This window comes from Pollicipes pollicipes, unplaced genomic scaffold (genome assembly GCF_011947565.3).
Source record: "Pollicipes pollicipes isolate AB1234 unplaced genomic scaffold, Ppol_2.1 Scaffold_4219;HRSCAF=4965_pilon_pilon_pilon, whole genome shotgun sequence".
Lineage (NCBI taxonomy): Eukaryota > Metazoa > Arthropoda > Thecostraca > Pollicipedomorpha > Pollicipedidae > Pollicipes > Pollicipes pollicipes.
The window spans coordinates 14,555,286-14,571,823 of NW_023596448.1; the positions used below are offsets into that span (position 1 = coordinate 14,555,286).

Sequence of the window (16,538 nt, forward strand, 5' to 3'; positions counted from 1 at the left end):
TTCTGGCTTCTTTTTGAAAGAATCATGCCTCTTTGAAAACAAAAACTTTTTTTGGGGAAGGAGAGATCAGCAGCAGGGTCCCCTTAATAATCCTGTGGTCGCCCCCATACCAAGACTGGCCGCGCCGCAACGTAGGTGTGACAGATTTCGCTATCTCCTCACTTCCAGGGCGGCAGATTCTCGGGGCACTTCAAAAACGCATTGTAACAACTGCTGCGCTCTTGTGTTCCAACCCACTTGAAGCGGTTTCCTCAATCCTCAATCCACTCTCCATACGGTAGGAAGCCTGGCGTAGCCCTCTGTTGGGGACTGCTCTCCATGACATCCAGACACACATCATGTCAAAAGCCAAAATGTGTTTGGGCATTGCTATGATCATCATTAGGGTCCACTTAGTAGACCATGCAATGAGAGCTACAAGTTCTCTCTTAGGCTTTTAAGTGACCTAGACGCTGTTGGTGGTTCCGGAAGCGGTCAATGGCATTAGCTGGGCCGTGGTATTCCGAAGAAGGTAACGCCCGACCGTCCAAGACAGTGGGCCTGTAGTCCCGGGCCGCCGAAGAAACGTTGTCATCCCCATGGCGACCCCCCGATAGACGAGACTTCGGACACAAATTTGACCTCAGTCGATACAGTTGAACAATAGGCAAGATAAAGCGATGCGATAGCCGCGGGAAGGCCAAGGACGCACAGATCAGGGGATGGGCTGCCGTTTCGTCGCGCGAGATTCGTGCTTTGCTCAGCGGTTATAGCGTGTCCGGATTTGTATAAACCTCGTAAGTTTTGAGCGAAAACATTGCTTGGGCCAGACAGGTACAGTTTAGCGCACCGACAGCGCACCGATAGTCAGTTTATAGTTACCGTAAGTTTCGATGGTCGCCGATAGTTTAACGCACCGATAAGTCAGAATGAAGGGAAGTTACGTGGACCGAAGACAGAGGCCCAGTGCCATCGACATATGAGCCAATCAATGCTTTTTAGAAGCTGTAACACAGTCCTCATTACCTCTGAGAGAAACTCGCTAAATGCATGAGCATTTATTCGTACGTAGAAAGAAAATCACAGCATTTCTTAACCAAGCAGAGCACAAATACACTGTAAAAGGAACCACGCTAATGTATCGCAGCGAATATATGCACGTTAGCGCAGCGTGTGTTTATTGGCGTGACCAGGACAGCACAGCAATAGAGGCACCGATACACTTCATTGCGCTTCTGTTCTGGGTGCTAGGGGAATCTCCGCATACTGCCATGTTGTACCTTCGGGACACCCGCGATAATAGCACGACCACCCGGAAACTCTAACCCCTGCACGGCTGATAACGCCTTCGCAAGTGCGACACAGCCATTAAAGTGCGCGCCGGTTATTGTGCCTTATCTTTGCGGTCCAAAGGCCACGCAATGCACCCAATCCCCGGCGAATTTCACAGCTGCTCATTAGACACTGCAATCGTTCACTGAGAACAACCCTGAGTTGCACACTCAATTAGCGGGGTGCTAACAATGCCTTCTCAAGCAGACAATTAACTCGCTCTGTGTATTCGGGAAAACCTCCGTTGTCCGCTCAGGGGCGGACAATGTTTGCAGAGGATATCACGCAGCTTCTGCTTAGGGCGGGTGGAGGTCTGGCGCTATCCTCTCAGAAAGTAGAAATGCCTTGCTGTTCTCTCAGGGAACAGAAATACCCTAACCTCTCACCTCTCAGGGGATCATACGCTTTGTCCTCCTCTTAGGAGAGCGGAACTCAGCACCGTGCTATCAGGCGGCGAAGATTTCGCGCCGCCCCCTCAGACAGTGGAAACAACCGACAAACCGTTCTCACAAGCCTTGTAGACACCGGCACTGTTTTCACAGGCGACGGAGAACCGCGTGATGACCACTCTAAAGCCACCCAACAGCCCCCCCCCCCCCCCACTCAAGTGGTGGCCGGGCGGCGCAGCCCAAACCGGCTGACCAGCTCGCGCAGCAACAGCTGCTTTTCCACTCGCACCCCTTGCTGCACGAGCCGCGACTTCGGCGGCGCGCCGCGACAGATACGGCATCACCGTGGTAATTCGCCGAACGGCACCGCCTTAAAGACGCGGTGACCAGCGCGTCCCAGCGGCAACCGTCAGGTAGTCGGCCATGCCGTAGATCTGGGCGAAGGCGAGGCCACCGCTGAAGGGCACCACGCCCAGCCGGCGCGCCAGCCTGCAGGAGAAGCGGCCAGACTGGGTTAGCTGGATTTGACATGGTTGGCAGGAAACGTGGTGGTAGGCGCTACTAGCGGTAGCAGGTGAAGTTGCGATCAGCTAGAACTGACGACGTCGTGGCTAAGCGCATGAAGTCATGCATTGGACAGGTGAGTTTGAGGACCGAGGGCTGGTTCATGTTACTGGGAGAGGTGAGTTTGAGGACCGAGGGCTGGTTCATGTTACCGGGAGAGGGTGGTGAAATTATGCGAGCGCGAGCCCAGCACTGGCCCAATCCAGCAGTGTGATGCTGGCGCATTAGCTTAATGATGACGCCCCACAGCCTTGCATCTCTATGGAAACGCCATTGTACTATTTCAAGCCTTGTCTCCCACTCAATGCGAGAACCGGTAAACTGACCCGAGCGCGTGCAGGATGGACTCGTGGTTGTGCGTGGCAACCATGATCTGGGTGCGCCCACCGTCCTCCGCCACACGTCGCAGGGCAAACTCCACAGCACTGGAAATCCGTCATTAACATCGACGTTAATAGAGCGATCCACGACCAAAAAAACAGGGTATAAATACTCACAACTAAGCAAGACACAGGAATGCGAGGAAAAAGGTGCCCACCATATGCAGCTGGCCTGTATGCCCTTGCAGCTTGCCTGCCGAGAAGAGGTGACACCAGTCGCTGCGAGTCCTCGCCTAATGACCAATACTCCGCTATGTTAGAGCTTAGGAGAAGTCCCTGCGAGTATTGCAGTAGCTCACCGCGTATAGCTGAGCGTGGTCGCCTCATAACTGTCGCAGACGGGGCTGGCACGCCCCTCCTGCTGCGCCAGCTGTCGCTCACGCGCCATGTACGCGCCGCGCACCAGTTTCCCGCCAAAACATGCGCCCAGCTGCTGACAGATGGCGTACTCGCGCTCCAGGTTAGCTGGCGTCGCCTGGAGACAGAGGCCCGCGGACGCTGTCACCGAGTGTGAATCACCAGCGCATGCAATCGACTGCAGGTGAGAGCTCTCACGCCTGTCAGGAACAGCTTGGGTGTTGGACCTGAGTCCTGGTCTTGTGGCCGCGCTGGTAGGTACCCCCAGGGATACACAAAATAATTCACGATAAGGAGTGGGTGAGCGTGGGGTGGATATATAATTAGCATTTACCATAGGTGGCTCCTGACAGAAAATAAAAAAATCGCATGATGAGCTCTCACCGAGCTCAGGCCCTCAGGCCCTCCCGAAAATATGCAAGGTGACACCCCTGCTAATGACTTCATTTACACTGGTGGGCGCCGGCACACGTTTTGGTCACTCTGGTGGACGCCGCCAATGCTGAGTTGGGATGATACCCACGTCAAGTGCTGACGCTGACCCGGGGCATACCTAGTGCATGCCCTCCGCCGCTGCCTTTGAGCCAGCACTGGAGGGCGCCCTGACGGTGAAGTCCGTGGAGCGCCAGTGTGCATCGCTGACGCTGACCTTGAGGTAGCACTGGTGGGTGCCCCTGATGAAGGCCTCCCGCTGGTTGAACACCGCCATCAGTGCCAGCGTCAGCCAGGAGATGGCCGGGTTTGTGTAGGTGAACTCGCCGTCCACAAACATCAGCATGCCGCTGTCTGCGCAGGCCTCGCCTGCCGCCCAGCCGCTTGGTTACAAACGCGGGAGTGTGGTGCGGCTTTGAGGCTGCCGTCCGAGCGCACTAGTCTACACGAGAGATGGAGATAAATAACCTATAAATAAAGGCCGTGCACTGATGTGACAAGCAAAGCGACGTTGCCTGACCTACATATGAAGCCTACTAATTGTATGATGTCTTTTTCGTGCATGAAAAGTCGTCCGTCATCTTTGACATGCATGGGAAAAGAATAATGCCGACAACCATGAGTGGGTTGTCCACCTTTTATGGTTGGTATATGACACGTGTATTCGGCGGAATCCTCGAGCATTCGTTTTACATCTAACTGTTGACAAAGCTCAGGAGCGACTTCTGGTTCCCCACATCTCAGGAGATGTGATTCATGCTTGAATGGGGTGACAACTCCCAAATTATTCATCCACACATGAGGTAAACTATCGATTAGGTTTGTCGATGCTTCGTATTGTCAAAACGAGCCCCAGGTCAACGCTCGCCGGGGTGGTGAGTGGCAATCAAACCTGGGATGAATGAAACATTACGCAAGGAATGCCAGCCCAGTCGCTTTAACGTACCCAGCGTCTTCAGGCGGCGAACGCACGAGTCCCAGGCGTACTGCTGTTCTGACGTCAAGCCTGGTACGCTGACCTGATCTGATGTCACCATGGCGTTCGCTAACTGCTCGACTAGACTGGACGGGCTCTCGCTGGAGGAGAATACCCGCGAGATATGCACCTGTCGGAGTCGGTGCGGGTGAGGGATTAGCAATATTGCTGGATCATTTGAGCGGGATGCACGAGCTAAATAAATGGCGCCTTTGTTTCTATCTCTATCTTCTGTATGAATAAATTCCCAAGCAAAGTGAAACGCAGATCAGCAGCTGAGACACCATTTAAATCCAATCCACGTGAACACAGGTTCATAAACTGCCACTGTTCTCACTCTCATCACTGTTATACCCAATTCACGTTCACATTTAGCAGAGCTGGCGGTACGCGGTGCCGCCCTCACCAGCAGGTCGGCGTTCAGATGGGCCGTGAACTTGGCCTGGAGGGCCGCCTGGTCCTGGCCGGCCGTCACCTCTCGGACGATGGTCAGAACCCGGAGAGCCTCCTCCAGGTTAGCCTCCAGCTGCCGCTCGCTGCCAACACGTCATCTCAGGTTAGCCGCCAGCTGCCGTTCACTGCCAACACGCCCTCCGTTAGTCCTCACCGAAGACGCAAAACGTTAGACGACAGATTCACTTGCTAAGGCATAGAGCCGCTGACAGCAAAGGTTGCATACGTTCAAAATATTACCACCTGCAATTTTAAGGACTTGCTACGTTTTTGAGCACGCAATACAGTCTCTTCCTGCTTTCAAGATCAGTCTCACAGCAAACAGGAAGATTTCGGTGAGGCGCGCGCTTGGAACCATGTGAATCTGGGGGACGTTACTACCGATCACCGTAGCAGGCCCTCTGCCTCGCTCTTCCCGGTCCGACACCGACACTGGTCAGCAACTCCTCCGTCCTCTCCCCGGTCCGACACTGACACCGGTCAGTAACCCCTCATCCGTCCTTTCCCCGGTCCAACACCGACACCGGTCAGTAACCCCTCCTCCGTCCTCTCTCCTGTCCGACACCGACACCGGTCAGTAACCCCCTCCTCCATCCCCTTCCCCCACGCATGCACTAGCATCTACGGTCTCTTCCCTCGATGAGGCATCCATCCTCCTTCACGTCCGCAACCGTCCCCCATTTCGCCTCACCCACGTGACGGACTCTGCTCCAAGGGGCCAGCAACTCCAGTCCGACAGTGGTCTCGCGTGAGGGGCGCCGTCACTGCCGAGCCCGCCCGCTCACCTGGCTGCCTCCTCGTCTACGTCGGCCTCAAGCATGCTGGTCAACATCAGCTGGATGTTGTCGCGCTGCAGCGTGGCGGCCACCTGCGCCAGCTCGCGCTGCTCGGCACCAGCCACGAACTGCCGGTAGAACGGCTGCGCCAACAGCTGCAGCAGGCGTGAGCCCAGCAGCCGTTCGCCCAATCGTAGCAGCTGTCGGCGGAGAACCAGCGCCCAATGATTGGCTGGTTTAACGATATGCTCATATATTATATATATATATATATATATATATATATATATGTATATATACACTGTGACCGTCCGTCGCATGGCTTTCGCTATGTCATGACAAAAAGTTGTTTGGCACCCACTTAACCGTTTGAGAGTGCGGGAGGGGATGTGGTAGAGGTGATGTAGCCGCTGACTGCGCTAGACGGAGGGTTGTCACCACTTTCATCGCGCTTTAGTTCATTAAGGGCGAGTGCACGCTGTTCTGCCGTCGTATGTTGGTAAGGTTCTCTTATGGCGATGAGTTCAGCATATGATGTACAGAAAATCGTCGAACGTACAACTTAATTTGAGAGTGAGTGAAGCTGTTGTGAGGAGCATAAACGACACGAAAAGCGCGGCTGCTGTTAAAGGATGCGATTACAACTGAGGTCGCTTTGCGATTGCGCCACAAAGAAACGATTTGGGAGACACAAGCACTCAAACGCAACATGTTAGCGCATTTTCTTGATAGGCACGTTACTTTGCACCTGCTCCATACATGCCACTTCTACTCATTGCATCTACATTCTGGGGTGCTAACGTAGATGCATAATGTTCAAAGGGAATGTTTCGTATTTGAAGATATTAATGCAAGTATCAGAAATGATGAAATAAACCCACTTATAAAAATTGGCATGCTTTTTAAGTGGAAAAGACTGCTCTAGGTGGCACAATACTCTGCTTACTTAATATACTCCTCAACACGTCATGGTTTGATTACGTCATTGTACCTCGCAAAAATTTATCGAAACCCAATTGAAGGGCTGTTTTATCTGGAAATCGTGCTCACGGGCGTCAGATATGAACACCTCGACGGTTATATCTTTCTTGGCGTTGGTTGCCGCATGGCTTTCGGAACGACAACATTTGAGTGACATTATTATGACGTTATGAACACCAAGGTGACATTTAAATGCTCTTCCCCATACACCCTTCCCCATTTTCTCGGGCGTGTAGCTCGGAAACTTGAGGGGCTTAGGTCCTAGCAAGGACATGATTGCCAACAGCATGGAAAGGTCTTCAAGGTGGCCATTTCAGCCCAAAACCGCACATAAATGTGAAGCCCCTTCTTTAATATGCCGACGTGTTCAGCCAGTCATCACAAACGCATGACTTTTCTCGCCCACAATCATCACAGCCACGTTGAACAAGATATTACTCACCTGTAGACTATTGTCAACGATTCGGTCCACGGCACACACTTGATAGATGGCCAGCGTCCGCAAGAGGCTCCGCGTGGGGCGGGCCGAGAAGACGTCCGAGCGGACCTCGAGTTCGGGCTTCTCCTGTTCCACCGCGCCTCTGACGCCCGGAGCGCCCTGACGCGTCTCCAGCTCCAGGCGCTCCTGACCGGCCACCCCTCTGACGCTCTGCGCCAGCGACGCCCGCGCCCCGGTCAGGCGAGCCAGGCAGACGCGGTTCATGGTCCGTCTCCTGATGCTGCCGATCAGGAGATGCCGACGACTCTCGGTCCTGACCGCCCAGTGCACCGCTCGGCACGAGCTTAAGGCTCACTTCCCGCTGCACCCAGGCTGCGGGCCTTTTGCAACTCTATGTCAGAGCGACCTAACCTGATTCGAAAATGTGTCGTTTGGTCGTTAACTTGTCCGAAGGTGGGCCCTGCGCCAGGCCCGGGCCCTAGCTGTTGACTTGAGCAGGATGCTCCACGCGACCCTCACACAACACGGGACTCCTCCAGAGTGCAGGACTCTTGAGCGGGACGCGGCGTCCAGACCATGCCCGGCCTCGCCTCGGAAGAATCTGACCGCAAACAGCAAGCTGCGCCTCATATGGTCTGTCGCTGCTCCGCCGTCAAGTAAACAGTTTGTGCACTAAACTGCGCGGTAGCCCGGCTGCTGGCCGCGACTGGAGATGTTATGTTAATTTCATTCCAGATAAATCTGGGTCGGCAGCGCCAAGTCTCACGACAAAATGCACCGAATGTTTATAATGTCCGGCAATATCCGGTATAATCCGGACTGACTGCGCTTCAGAGAGCCAATGGCTTTGTGAACATTGGTATTGACGGAAACGCGCGAAAATAACGGATCTTCGCGCTGATGTGTGTTTGTCACGGACTACGCCAGTGCTATCGCTAGGCTTGAAAAGTAGGACTTCGCAGTTAAGATGAATATAAGGTGATGCGATTATGTCCAGACACCGTCCATAATGCCCCAAGCGCGATGACACCCCATTCACGAATCAGTGTGTCCGGAACGAACAACAGTCAGGATAACAATCTGAGTTTGGCCAATCACGCCTCCAGCACACATGTTGTGGACAACCGTGGCGCATTCAGAAGGAACACAAAAACACTCGTGTTTGTTGCCTCTAACCTGCGACCGTTTCAGGGTTAAACATAGCCCTAGCCGAGTTTCTGGAATGATATCCGAGCCGTGCAAAACGGAGGAACTAAATTAGGATGAGTGATTGTATCGCATTTTTTGCTGCAAATTTGTGCTACAGTTGGGGCACGTAGCTGGCTGTGATGTTATGAACATCAGCCTGCGCGGTTATTCTTGCCTCCACGCGCGGCAATTGGAAGTTTCCTTGCTTTCTTGGTCTTGGGGATGTACTTTCCAATTTAAATGTGATGAAAGGGGGAGGGGGGGGGGGGGGTCCAGCCCTTCTCCACCAACTGTGAGAAGGAAGTCGGTCAAATCCGTGGGGAAACGCGTTCTTCAGCGCCTTTGGGATGATGCCTAACCATTTTTTGTGCTTGGACCCCGATCTTATTTTCCGAAGTCCCATCCTGGCCCAACTGGCACATCCACCATAACACATGCGTCACGGGAGCTGGCAACCACGTCCGATGCTCTCTCGTGGCACATTTTCGTGACAATCAATGTAAACAGTGTGGCGAAAACGTATGTGAGCTCTGATGACCACACTTGTTTAGTTACGCATGCAAACTTTTGGCCAAAGACAATGTTATGATGTCGTCCAAGTTTCCACTTAACAATTGTCTGCGACAGGCAGCTGCGCGATTATACATCACGGGAGATAATGTCCTCGAACACATTTGGCCATAAACGCGTTCATGAAAACAATGCCTGCAGTTTGCTACGCAACGCAACGCGATTATTCTGAACGAGCACCAACCATGTGTTAAAGGGCGTCAATAATTCACATTTTCTCTCAGAACCATCTGTCCTGGTGAAGATTTCGTGGCAATGTGTTGGACGACCCATATTCTGCGCAGGAAAGGCGGCAAACCTTCAATCTCGAAGGACACAACATGCTTTCCCTGCCGCCCCGAATGAACCTGGAATAGATCATTAGGTGTACCCTACCCTTCATACATATGCCCTTCATACATGTTGCTGAGAATGTAGCAATAAGCTAGAATATACATACAAACGATAGCTACCATCTCTAAGCAATGTATGGGCTTGAAAACGATGGCGCGCATTCTTGCACCGGGTCAATATTTGTTTTATTTTTAGAAGTATGTTTACATCCACGAGCAATGCTCCTACCTATTCTGACCTATACGCTAACCGAGACGCTCCCCCACCGAGCTCACACCTAAGTGCTCTGCCAGTGACGCCAGCTTGAACGATAGATGATGCCACCTCTGCCGTGCAGATCAATGCTGACGTCATGGCAGGCTGTCCGCCGCAATGTACGGCTACCCTGCCGACAACGTCGGTAGTCTGCCAGCGAACGGCAGCTTAAAACACCGCACGTGTGTACGACAGGCATGGTATGGTATGAGGCGCAGCCTTGAAGCGTCGATGACTGCCACGTAAGCTTCACGGAACTGATACACTGATAAAACATTCGAGGTGAAACGTCTATCCTCCTTTTGACGCTATTTAAAGGTACCATGAACTATAAGTTATTGTTCTTTTCACAACTGCCTGCCGACACCGCTTATTTCGTTGTTGTAGAATTAGCATGTAACGCAGCTAATTCCATGGCACGACAGTCAATCCTCTTTCACAAAGGCAATGTCCTCGCCCTTTCAGCAGGATACCAACGACTGCATTGTTATTTCCACGCCTGACATGCCCTCTGCACGACATGCACGGGACGCATCCCGCCATGGTAAACACACCAAGTCTGCTGAATCCCACAAGGCATGCGCCTCCATTCATTGAGGCTGATCCGTCGTAAGCCCTCCCTCCACCTGGCCTTTCGCTTTCGCCCCAGCCGCATATCAAAGCGGCCGAACCAATTAGCGTTTCCTGCCGCGACGGCACGCGTTATGAGGACGGCAGGGCGCCAGTGCGGGGGGTCAGTGTCGAGGCGCCGGCTGCGGGCGTCGCTCGCTCCTGCACTGCAGACGGCTGCGCCTCGCCTCTCTGAGCGCGCCTGCCACCAACGGGCAGGACTGTCGAGCCAACAGCCCGGCGGCCGAGCGGGCGTTTGATCGCGCTGGTCTGCGCTGGGCCGGGCGTTCACATCTCCAGCTGGAGTCAGAGTCGTGTGAGTGGGGCTGTGACTCCAGCCGTGCCCGTTAGCATTGCAAACGTCAGAAGCATCTACAGCATGCGCCGGTACCTTCTGCTAGCGCTGCTGCTATGCAGCGGGACAGCGCACCAGCTGCTGCCGCCTCAGCAGGCCAGCCAGCCGCTGGCCAGCGGGTCCCAGCTGCTGCCGCCTCAGCAGGCCAGCCAGCCGCTGGCCAGCGGGTCCCAGCCACCGCAGCAGGCCAGCGACCAGCAGCAGGCAGACGAGCAGGCGGACCGGCAGGCAGACCTGCAGACGGACGTCGTTTTTCGGAAGGTGCGTGGGCTGTGGAGAGACACCGCCGCTGATCATCCTGCGGGGCTCAGCTCAGCGCTCGGAAACGGAGGGCTACCTAGTGCAGGTCAGTCCAAGCCCCGACACCAATCCGGCGCTGGATACACTCGAGCTGGCAGGGGAGCAGGTTGGAGACAGGACAGCTGGCACGCAGACGATGCCTCCAGCTGGTATCAGCGGAACTGGCACGGAAGCGACTGGAACAACTGGCACCAGGGCGACTCTGGTCTCAGGTCGCGAGCGCAGGACCCTTGGAAGAGCGCCGCCCGAAGCTCAGAGGGCGCTCTGCAGCCTCCACGTTCGGATCCCCGGGAGCCCGGTGAGTTCTGGTATCACGTGCTCGCGTACCCGGGAGGATTTCGGTTCCGGAGCCAGTCAAAGGGCGGGCTGGACCCACTCAGAGATGATCCGCTTCTGAACGCCATCCGAGAGGACGTCAGACAGTTCCGCGAGAAGCACGGCGGTTCCCCGCCGCCCAGTGACCACGACCAGCAGCGACATTACGACGACCCTCTCTGCGACACGTGTGGCCGTCCCAAGCATCAGCATCCCCTTCCGCCAGAGGACTTCTGGAAGAAGAAACACGACTCCGTGGTCCACGACCATCGGTCCAAGCAGCCGGCGGACAGCTCCTCTTACGACGATGCTAGAGACCACCACCCGGTGTCCTACCACCCCGTGCTGGACGTGGTTCGGGGTGGCATCCCACAGCGCCGCTCCACCCCGGACACCGCCGGAGCTCTGCCCGGACCACCACTCCTGCTCGCCGCTCAGCTGGTGGCGCCGCGACACGCGCGCCAGCCGCTCCTGGCGTGAGCGCGGCTGCTTCTGTGACCCCGAGTGCGCGCGCTACGGCGACTGCTGCCGCGACGCGCCGGCAGCGGCCGCGGTGCCCGGGGCCTTCTCGTGCCGCCCGGCGGTGCCGCTGACGCCGCTGCCCGCCGCCGCAGCAGCCGCCGGGCCACTGGTACATGCGCGACGCCTGTCCGCGCGGCGCCGCGGCGCACCGGCTCTGTGAGCGGCCGGCCTCTGCGCGTGTGGACCCGCTGGCCGCCCTGCCGGTGACCAGCCGCGACTCGGGCGTCACCTACCGCAACGTGTACTGCGCCATCTGTCACGGCGACACGGCGCGGCTGGAGTTTTGGCGCGTGCGTGCCACCTGCCCAGCCGTGTCCGAGTCGCTGGACGCGGCGGCCGTGCTGGCCGGGCTGCGGCCGTCCGTCGGCGACGGCTGGGCGCTGCGCCTGCGTTCTGGCGCGCTGGCCACGTGCGCGCTGACCCCGCAGCCCCCGGCCGGCCTGTGGCCGCGCGCCTGCCGGCCGGCCGTCGCCTCCTGCTCGCCGGACGCCGACCCGGAGCTGCTGCGGCTCTGCCGGAACCACACCGCGGTCATCTACAGCGGTGGGCGGGCCTACCGCAACGTCTACTGTCTGCGCTGCAGCGGCGGAAGGGTACAGGAGGCGCAATGTAGCGCGCCGTGCGAGGATCCAGAGCTAGCGTCCCCCGTGCGTGGGCTGATGGTGAGACTGGAGCTGGTGATTGGCGAGGATCTCCGTTGCGGGGTCACTGACGTCTGGGACCCGTTCATGCGCGCCTGCAGGAGTACGGTGTGTGCCCTGCCCGGCGAGAAGCTGGTGAGGGGTCGATGCACCAGCGACCTCGAGCAGACGTCGACCTCTGTCGTTTCTGTCGACCCGCCGAAGCCGCCAAAGACCAGAGCCCCAACTGCGGTCGCGGATATACCCTCGGGAGTTGACGCCACAGAGGCACCCCAGGAGCCGCCCGGGGTGGATCTGGGTGTCCCCTCTGACGAGATGAGGGTAAACAGCAATCGGCTGCGACAGAACAGGAACGAACTTGTTCGAAACAGAGACGAAGCTGATCAAGAACAGGGATGACCTGATCCGAAACAAGGACACCCTGTCAGGAAGAGCGGAGAGGCGCCTCCTGATTGAGCGAAGGTTTGAGCTGGTTCGGCATCGCGAGGCGCTGCTCCGCTACAGGGATGAGTTGATCCGAAGGAGGGAAGACCTCATTAGGAGAAGCAGGTCAACGCCCCCAGCCGCCGCCTCCAACAGGGTACCAGTGAGCGCGAGACGAGAAATGTTTTCGACGATCGAGGATGATTTTTTCCCGATCCTCCCCAGCTTCGTGGGCGTAAACGCGGACCCGTTTCTTGCCTACAGACCGCAGACCAGAAAAGCCCTCACGAGGAGCTCCCACTTCGTCCCGGAGGCGGGTGGGTTCGCAGAAACACCGGCATCACACGCTTCCCTTCACCATCCCGGTGGAAGCACCATCGCCAACGAGATCAGAGCCACTGAGAGCGTCGGCAGCTTGCACAGCGTTCATGACATCAGCTACACCAACGAGCTCGGCGCACACAACTCTCAGTACGAAGAACACGCCAGCGACGTCTACGGCGACAACCTTCAAGACAGTCCGCGGGTCCCCCAGCAGAAATCGACGACGGGCGGCGGCACGTCGCGGCCCGTGGCCGGCCGGCCTCTTCGGCGCCGAGTCGTCATCCGACGCAGAGGCGGCAGCCGTCCGTCCCGTCCGGAGAGCCCCAAGCAGAAGCCGAGCCTCTCGGCCGGCGGACAGGCTCAACATGATGGCAAAACAGCTGCCCCAGGTGGCACCGGGCAGACCGCTGGGCGCGAGGCAGCTGCAGGAGGACGCGACCTCAGTGACGAAGAACTAGACGCCCTTCAAGATGAACTTGATACTGGTCGTGATGAGCTGAACACACGCTACAATGAGCTCATAGTTCAACGTGAAGAGCTGCCAGGTCGCGAAGCTGGGTCAAGTGCGTGGGTTCGGCAACCGGATGAGAACAACCTGGCATTGTCGGAGAACCAGTATGGGACGTTAGACTACGGCCTCAGCTACCCTGAGAATGTAGGTCCTTTCCCTACCCATGCTGATGGGCCACACGCAGATGATCATCTCCCACGCCCAGTCGTCATTACTACCTAAGGGCTGCAACTCCAAGGCGACAAACGGGAACAGATTCACGCTGCGGCCTGCGAGTAATTCCAAGTGTTGGCTGCTCTATTGTGTTGTCAGTGCACTTGAATGTTGTAGTTACGGCTTTGTTAGAGACTTTTTACTTATTAAGACTTTGAACGGATTTTTCCTTCAGTACATTTGCGTTACTGTGCACAAGTTGCCGCACGTTAAGTGTTATGTCCCGTATCGTCCATGCTTTATGAGGGCTATAATGTGTTGCTTAGATTTTGTCAGGTCTCCCATGGTAGGTGGTTCGACTGGCATTTTTCAGCTCGGAAGTATATCGTATTACAAACAAAGGGGTTTTGTTTCATGGATGCACTCCAAACACAGATGAAACCGATGAAGATTCGAAACCAATTCGGAAGGCTTGCAAGGTGAACTTACAAACTGCAAAAAGCTTTAAAGATTATGGGATATCAAGGATAGCCGTCACTATTCTCGTATTTTTACTTCAAAAATTTAGTTCAAACATGTGGATTACGTGAAATTCTGCGAGCGGGGCCTGGTGCCTATTGCGCAAGCATCGACCTCACCATCCGATCGTAAGATTCCAGGTCAGCCGCGGATTTTTGTGCCCCAAGCTAAATGAGTCGTTATGTTCGACGATTGCCGTCGTGCCCTCTAACGCAGTCTGACCTTTAGCGCAGCCGCTGCCAACGGCTTGAGGCCATCCCCTGAAAGGAGCAACGCTATACTTTTCTACACATGGTCCGTTGCATTTCTGATCTTAACACGCGCCCGGGTTGCCGTTTGGATACCTTTCGGTCGGGTGGGGGTCAATTTGACTCCCTTGAGATCTCAGGAACCAACGGACCTAGAGACACCAAATTCACAGGGCGTGTTGACCTGTACGTGAACTCACGTAGTGAAAGGTTTGAGTTTTCTAGGCTATCACCTTCGGATGAAATAAGGTCAAACAAGGTCCAGTTCCTGGCTGGTCCCTAAAAGATCTCTAGAACCTAGATAACTGTTGTAAGCAAAAGGTCACATGTTCATCTAAGATCAGTGACCTTGTTTGACCTTTTCAAGGTCATGGTAACCAAAATCATGCGAGGAAGTTTTGAGTTTTGCATTTGGATAAGCGACAACGAGTACGCTAGACAGTATCTTCCTAAAAACAAAATGTTAACCCGGGTCATTCTAGGTCAGTTACCTATTTTGACCTTTTGGAAGTATATGGGTAGGTGTATAATGCGTTTCCTGTGATCACTAAATTTGAAATGAGAAGCGGGAATTACCCAATACAGCAAGCGCTAGAGTAATAAAACAGGTTGGTGTGGACTTTGGTCTGATCCTCATACCTGACCCATGTCAATGTAATTTGTTCATTCATTTGCTTGCCTTAAAGGTAAAGTTGCCTAAAAAGGAATCTCAGAGTTGTATGGCTTGGTTTAACACTGCTGTTGGATCAGATTAAACGATTCCCTAGAAATTATGTTCGCTAAGACCATGACATAACTTTGATCTGCATAGGTCAGCGACTTAACGAGGTAGATCTAAATTTGTGATGCAAAACCCTTAGATATTTAATTGTCCATAGCTATGCAAAATTTGGCGCGGCTACGCCGTGCCATTCGGAAACAATTCCGGACAACCTTCAGGAGGGGGTTAATTTGACCCCCACCAGAGCACGCGTTGATACATTTAAACGTTGATTTCACCACTCGTCAGATGTTATTTGAGTGAGCTTACACATTTCAAGTGGCGGACGCGCAGAATGCAGCCCTCCCAAGAAGTGGATTACCGGTCATGACGTTATATTCGTCCCCCGTACCTCCCAGCAACAGTTGCCGACAACGTCCAGTACACCTCGCTTAAATGAACTGTCCCTGGACGAGTCGCGGCAAAACGATGCTGACAGTTAATGTTTTTCGGACTATAGTCAGAAGTGTGAGCACATTTGACAAATTTCACATCCGATGTGAGCCCCGGCGAGGCATCACGCCTTGCTTAACTAGCCGGTCTTTGGCGAGGCGGGCCGCGTGCCCCGGGTGTCCTGTTTTACTTATACCTACGGACTGCCACTGCCAAATTACAACAACCGATGAAGCTCCGTCCTTGGTAACATGGAAACGTGGTCCATGACCATAGGCAATCGTTCCACTTGATGTCAGTCATACACCTGCGGGGTTCATTTATGCTGGTGATTGAGAGAGAGCCACCGATCCGGGTTTTTTTCTTTTCGAGGTTTGCTTTTCGGTAGCACACTCGGTAGAGCACGGCGAGAAAAACACTGCACTTGGTAAAACTTCTTTTAAACAAGACAGAATGAACTCTAAACCCATCCACCTTTACATAGCTGGTCACTCACACCAACGATGCTAGTAGCTTTGCGCTAATCTATAACTTAAATGGGCCACCACGTAACAGAAACCCTTGGCCATGCCAATTGCGCTGATATGGGTGAAGGCTGACCACTTACGGCGGCCAGGGGCACCCCCAGCACGCCGGTTATCTGCGTCTGACCATGCTGCCGTCTCATCCGCGACCGCGCCCTAACGTCATCGCTCGACGCTCTCGTCGTCGATGTCAAGGCCGCAAGGTCCGAGTCGAGCAGGCCCAGGGATGATTTGCCTCTTAATCTGCAGTGCTCATTTAGTGTGAGCTGGTGTGTTGTGCCACTCGTAGCAGCGGAATAAAGATAAATGCAATAATCTCGATGGCTGTGATCACGTTCCAAAAAAAAAACATTACGACAGCAAAAAAAGTCTTTTTAAGTCGTTCTCTGGCTACCTTGACGCCGACTGGGCCAAATGAACGCAATGCTGATGCCACACATCAGGCAGCAACAATGCATGAAATAGCCCCAGAACTCCCAGGCTTGAGCCGAGACAAGAGAGTAGCTATTTTTTATAGGAACTTTACACAACTTCTTG

At 54.7% G+C, this 16,538-nt stretch overlaps 1 protein-coding gene across 1 annotated transcript; it reads right to left on the minus strand.

Annotated features, from left to right (window-relative positions):
• Positions 1–2,071: 2,071 nt before the first annotated feature.
• LOC119094914 (hydroxyproline dehydrogenase-like) lies at positions 2,072–7,322 on the minus strand. Its single transcript, XM_037217825.1, has 8 exons — positions 7,062–7,322; positions 5,648–5,838; positions 4,816–4,945; positions 4,380–4,539; positions 3,651–3,802; positions 2,944–3,119; positions 2,591–2,689; positions 2,072–2,189 (listed from the first exon to the last, which is right to left on the minus strand). Exons 1-8 carry the CDS (start codon positions 7,320–7,322, stop codon positions 2,072–2,074), a joined length of 1,287 nt encoding a protein of 428 aa, XP_037073720.1.
• Between the last annotated feature and the right edge of the window lie 9,216 nt (positions 7,323–16,538).